The sequence below is a fragment of the Piliocolobus tephrosceles genome, chromosome 1 (genome assembly GCF_002776525.5).
Source record: "Piliocolobus tephrosceles isolate RC106 chromosome 1, ASM277652v3, whole genome shotgun sequence".
In the NCBI taxonomy this organism is placed as follows: domain Eukaryota; kingdom Metazoa; phylum Chordata; class Mammalia; order Primates; family Cercopithecidae; genus Piliocolobus; species Piliocolobus tephrosceles.
The window spans coordinates 162,177,843-162,184,172 of NC_045434.1; the positions used below are offsets into that span (position 1 = coordinate 162,177,843).

At 41.0% G+C, this 6,330-nt stretch overlaps 1 protein-coding gene across 1 annotated transcript in view; it reads left to right on the forward strand.

The window, feature by feature from the left end:
- C1H1orf87 (chromosome 1 C1orf87 homolog) overlaps window positions 1–6,330 on the forward strand; it is a 78,219-nt gene that overhangs the window by 23,114 nt on the left and 48,775 nt on the right. The window contains exons 3-4 of the mRNA XM_023186692.1: window positions 5,009–5,149; window positions 5,966–6,229. Of these exons, the coding sequence (XP_023042460.1) occupies window positions 5,009–5,149; window positions 5,966–6,229 (405 nt within the window). The remainder of the gene's footprint in view (window positions 1–5,008; window positions 5,150–5,965; window positions 6,230–6,330) is intronic.

Consider the following 6,330-nt stretch of genomic DNA (forward strand, 5'->3'; position numbering starts at 1 on the left):
GAAGGAAGGAAGGAAGGAAGGAAGGAAGGAAGGAAGGAAGGAAGGAATTTTAAAAGATGTAAGAAATATTAACCTATTGCAATATATGGTTTATATTTTGAATATATAAACTATGAAAATAAGATTTACCAGACAACTGGGGGATTCTAAAGGCTGATAAGACATTTGGAGGTATTGAGGAATTACTGTTAGTAATAAGGAATTTTTAAAGTGTTATAATGTTATTGTGTATTTAAAAAGAGTCCTCATTCTTGGGGCAGTGGTTCTCAAACTTCAGTGTGCTAAATCAGAATTACTGGAGGACTTATTCAAACACAGATTTCTGGGCCCCATCCCACAAATGTTTATTTAGCGGGTCTGGGGTGGGTCTCAAGAATTCTCATTTCTCACAAAATCCCAGGTCAAGCTGAAGCTTCTGGCCCAAAAACTACACTTTAAGAACCCCTGCTTTATAGACACATGCTGAAATAATGTGGACGAAATAACACACTGTCTAGGCTCACTTCATATCTGGTGGGGGGTAATGTGGGGATAAATAAAATAAGATTGTCAACTGATCATTGAAGCCTGATGATGAGCACAGGGAGTTTCATCATCCTGTTATCTCTACGTGTGCCTGTGAGTTAAAATGTAAACAAAATATACATTGTTACAAATATGAGTAAAATAGTCAAATGATTAATATCAACATGTATTGTATTAATTTGTTTAAAGCACATTTAAAATCACATATTACATATAATATTAATTTGGAAATACATGTTTTTCTAAGTCTACATTTCTTTAAAAAAATGTATCCAACATTCTACTTGATGTTTCTCATGGCTGTCCTCATTATCACTAGTGGCCATTTTTGAGCCATTAACAGCTAGAACACCCCCGTACCTTGGTCTAAGTTGTTCAAGAAACAGAACTTTTCACATCTGCATTTAATGCTATCTCTGGAAATTTTCTCCCAAACCACCGCTATCCATTGCATAATGTTAAGATGATTTGTTGTGTTCACTTGTCTTGAAAGAGAGTGTGGATGACTCCACACACACTCAAAAATAGTTTTATTTATAAGCAACCTTTAAAATACTTGTTTACATTTCCAACTCTTGCAAGTTCCAACACCCCCAGAAGAGTTAGTAAATCTGTGTTAGATTTCTGTGCTTCATTTGTACCAGTTCTTTTAGGCAAACATCACACAACTAGAATTGATTGAAGTCACTTCAGGCTATGGTGTTGGTCCCCAACTGGCATTTTGTGATTCAAAGTAAACTAAATGAGAGTAATTTATGGTATTAGAGACTTCACGGGTGCTCTGACAAATCCCAAGGTCAGAAACATGGGGAATCTTGATAAAATTTCCCATTTTATCTTTTTTAACACATGGGGAACACTCTTCACTTTGGAAAAACAACAGCCCCACGTGACTTAAGTCAATCAGCAAGGGAGCAATCTGAAGCCCAGCCTGCAGCTGGCCTGAACCCATGCACCAAGAGCTCCTCCCCATTCTCCCATGCTGTTGCTCTAGTTTTTCAGCAGGTTCCGGGCTGTTCTGGATGTTGTGGGGGTGTCAGCCAGGCACAAGACAGAGTCCTGGCCCACATGGAGATCATATTACTGGAGGAAGATACACAAAACACAACAAATAAATACATCATAAGGTTTTAGAATTATAAAATATTTAAAATACATAACACTCATTCTTCACAGCATTCCTGCGAGTACAGTGTATTTTCCTCTTTCCATAGGTGAAGCCAAAAAACTCAGTCTGTGGCTGGGTGCGGAGGCTCACGCCTGTAATCCCAGCACCTTGGGAGGTCGAGGCGGGTGGATCACGAGGTCAGGAGATCAAGACCATCCTGACTAACACGGTGAAACCCCGTTTCTACTAAAAGTACAAAAAAATTAGCCAGGCATGGTGGCGGGCGCCTGTAGTCCCAGCTACTTGGAAGGCTGAGGCAGGAGAATGGTGTGAACCCGGGAGCTGGAGGTTGCAGTGAGCCGAGATCCTGCCACTGCACTCCAGCCTGGGCAACAGAGCGAGACTCTGTATCAAAAAAATAAATAAATAAAACTCAGCCTGTGATGTCTAGGCCCGAAGAACTATGAGGTCAGGAGTCACACCTGCCTTGTTCATTTGTATCTGTAGTATCAAGGATAAAGGCACTTAATACATTTTCATATTTAAATGAAAACAAAAGCAACTGAAAGATACCTTGACTCATGGAATGATGAAGTATTGATAACATTTCTTTAAAACACTATCATATAGAAACACATAACTTCTCAGAGGTAAAAAAATATATATTTGTATGTGGCTGAAAATAGAAATATTTTATATTGCAAATAATTTGCAAAGAAACATATTGTCCTGTGAGCAATATGTCTGAAATACCTAGCCAAATATTTTAAAGAGTGAAATTGGCCAGGCACGATGGCTCAGGCCTACAATCCTAGCACTTTGGGAGGCCAAGGTGGGCGGATCATGGAGTCAAGAGTTCAAGATCATATTGGCCAACATGGTGAAATCTCATCTCTACTAATAATACAAAAAAAAAATTAGCTGGGCATGGTAGCATCCACCTGTAGTTCCAGCTACTCTGGAGGCCGAGGCAGGAAAATCTCTTGAACCCGGGAGGTGGAGGTTGTAGTGAGCCAAGACTGCGCCACTGTACTCCAGCCTGGCGGCAGAGTGAGACTCCGTCTCAAAAAAAAAAAAAAAAAAAAAGAGTGAAATTGCTCTGTGGACTGAGCATTGAATCTCCCTCACCCTGGGGTAATTCTGAAAAGAAGGATTCAAATATCTGCACAATTTACTAGGGAGTACGTTTTGGACAACTCTGCTCTAGTCATTGCTCTACTGATAACATTTTTATGGCTCCTATTGCCCTCAGAATAAAGCAAAGATGCTAACAAGACTAAAGGTAATTCATTGCCTTTCTCTTGCCTCTCTCTCCGGGTTTATCTTTTGCCTTTTCCAAAAGTTAAACTATGCTTTGAAAGCATCAGCTCTTACATGCATGCATGCACCTTTGGGGTTTTCTACATCCAGTTCACTCTTCCTGTAATCCTCTTGTCCTCTCCTCCTCCCTCCCCACTTGTTAGCCTATCCAAATCCAAATCTGACTTATCTTGCAAGCCTAGATTTAGATGCCATTCCCTTCAGACCTGGACCACCAAGTTGAGGTCAGGTGGACCATGGACTATTCTGAGAGTGGCCCTTAGAATCCCTTTTCTATTGCATGGTTACTTGCTATGCCTCCCACCATCTGCAAACTCTGTGAGAGCAGGGGCTGAGTCTGTTTTTTTCACAGTAGAGCTAATGACAGTGCCTGGCCCAGACTAGACAAACCATAAATGTTTTTTAAATGAAGGAATAAAGTTATTTAACTTCTGCAAACCTTGGTTTTCCAAGAGTAAAAGGGTGCTAGTACTACCTACCTTGTAGTGTCGTTGTAATGATTTAAATAATGACATGAGCAGGACACCCATGTGGTGCCTTGTACAGAGTATGAGCCAAATAAATAACTCTGGTGATTTTTATGCCTATTCAGAACTCTCTGTCATTCTTGCCCACTTCTGCTCACTCTAGAGAGCCTCTTGGTTTTTCCTTAAAATGTTCATGACTATAAAACATCTGTAGGTTGCTATTCATACTGACAGGTTATTCAACATGGCTGTCAATTTAGTAGTTTCTAGAGAATCCTTCTGATCATGTCACCTTTCTACTACCTGGTATTAAAAATAACCATGTGTCCAGAGGCTGAGGCAGGAGAATAACTTGAACCCAAGAGGCAGAGGTTGCAGTGAGCTGAGATCGTGCCACTGCACTCCAGCCTGGGTGACAACACAAGACTCTGTCTCAAAAATAAATAAATACATAAATACATAAATAAATAAATACATAAATACATAAATAAATAAAATAACCACATGTCTTGATTTGTACCAAGTTTTGTTTTAATCAGGTACATTAAGATAACATATTTGGAGACAATTGCCTTTGAAAAAAGAGTTAATTGCTTTCATTTCCCAAGAGAAGCGGGGATTCCACACCACACTGGGCTACTTGAGGACCTCAAGAGGCAAAAGGAGGAGCAAGGAGAGAAAAGCACAAGCCATAGCCTTTCTCTGGGGTTTAGGTGGGAAAGGCAAGGCAGGGCAGAACAAACAGCTTAGGACTGGCTAGTTGGAATAATTCCCCCAGGCTTTGGGGCATAGTGGCTATCCTGGTTGTCCGGAACCTAGTCTGGGATTTATTTAGGGCAGGAGTAAAAAAGGCTTGCTGTGTGAGAGTTAAATAAAGGAGGTATCTTGGGTTTTGAAGTCAGGACTGGTTTGCATATGTAAGATGTATTAGCAGGCCAGTTGTTTACCATCTCGCGGAATTAGCTAGTCCTGAGAGGGGCAGTCCCCCCAGCCAGCAAGGCCTACCTTCTTAAGATGTCAAAACACCATAAAATATGAATAATTTTAAAACACAATTAATACACCATGCTCCATGGTAAGAGAGAACAGGGTCTTATTATTGATCCTAATTCTATCATTTATGCTATTGTAACTTTTGGTGATATTACTCCTACAGTATAATATTCTGCGCTTTTCAATCTCTTGTCAAAGTTAACAATTACCTTTGCTGCCCTTCCTGAACCTCCTAATTAAAACAGCCTAAAGATACCCTTATCTCTAATAAGAACCCCACATTTGACTATAAACACCTTATGTTCTACCTATTATTTTTTGCCTGTCACAGACACTTTCTTGCCCAAATGAAACATACCAACCTGTGAATACATTTGTCTAACATGTGTTAAGCGTATAATGCTGAAATTGGTGTGAAGGCAACATTTCTTCACTGATGATTCAATGACTCGATGATACATGGGCTGAAGTTCATTTAGAACTGGGAATGTGCTTAAAGAAATTGGTTGGCTTACTCATTTTCTCCCTTCTTTCCTCCTTCTCTTCCCTACCTCCTCTTCTGCTCCTTGCTTCCCTTTGTCCTTGTTCTGTTAAGATTCCCAGTCAGACAAATGTCCACTGTAGCTCTGTACCAACCGGAGACCAGTCCCTATCCTATGTGCATGGCGTTCCCAGGAGAAAGCTTAGAGACTGGTCCTTGGAACAGATGGTAAGAGGCGGCTCTGACCAACCTGAGGTGTGTATACTAAGAGTTGTTGAGTTGTGTCTATTGTAGATGATGGAGTGTTATTTGTTGACTGTATTTCTTGATGTGGAGCAGATAAGTTGGTCTGAGGGCTGGTCATAGTGACTTACACCTGTAAGGCCAGCACTTTGAGAAGCCAATATGGGAGGATCACTTGAAGCCAGGAGTTTGAGACCAGCCTGGACAACATAGTGAGACCCCACCTCTACAAAAAAATAATAAAATAATAATAATAAAGACAGTCTGAGAATGGACAAATGGACACCAGACTTCGTTTATCCAGTCAGCTTTCCAGAAAGTGTCCTGGGGAGTTCACAGACAAACCTTAAAAATTTCAACCGAACTCCTCATGTTCCTCCCACCTTCCTCCTTTTCTAGGATTGCTGAGCTCAGGAAGGGCCATGATGCTCCCAGTTAACTCAGTCAGGGTCTAGACACCATCCTTGATTTGCATCCCCCGTGCTAAACTCCCAGCTACAATGGGTCTCCAAAATGTGTTACTCTAAATTCTCATACCATCAAAGCAGTTATTTTGTAAAAGGCAAATGATGTATGTTAAAGCATCTTCTACCAGACCATGTACTCTAGGATTTGCTTTCTTCTCCTGAAGGAAGAGAGCTGATGCATTGTAAATAATGAATACACCAGATTGAATGCTCACCTTCAGTGCCACCGACTTGTCCTGCTCCAGGCCAGGCCTGAGAGTGGATGCTCAGATACCAGCCCCAGTGCACCTCTGCTTCTTTGCTTTGGTCTTTAGCTGGCTGATTGAAGAGTCTGGCTCTTTGTTTTTCATTGTTGTGTTAGGATATTGGCCAGAGGCCGAGTGGGACAACAAACGAAGACACTTTTCTTCTTGCCCTGGTCAGAAGAGAACTCAAGTCACGTCCTTTGAGTTCCAACTTATTAGAAAAACTTCAGAAAGAGTTGAAGATCCTGGACCCAATCTCTTCAGGATTTCTTCTCCAATCTCAGCTGAGCCGCCTCTTTTTGAAGCATGAAGTCCCTCTACAGTTACCAACAGTCAAAATCCTTTGTCAGAGATTTTCTAAGAGGGGTTCTCCTGAAATGGTATGGCCATGATGCTATTGGAGGTGTGGGTTCCTTTTGTTTCTTTAACTTGTACCCACCAGGGTAAAAGATTAAGAAGTTAGCAACTTTCTTGCAAATGA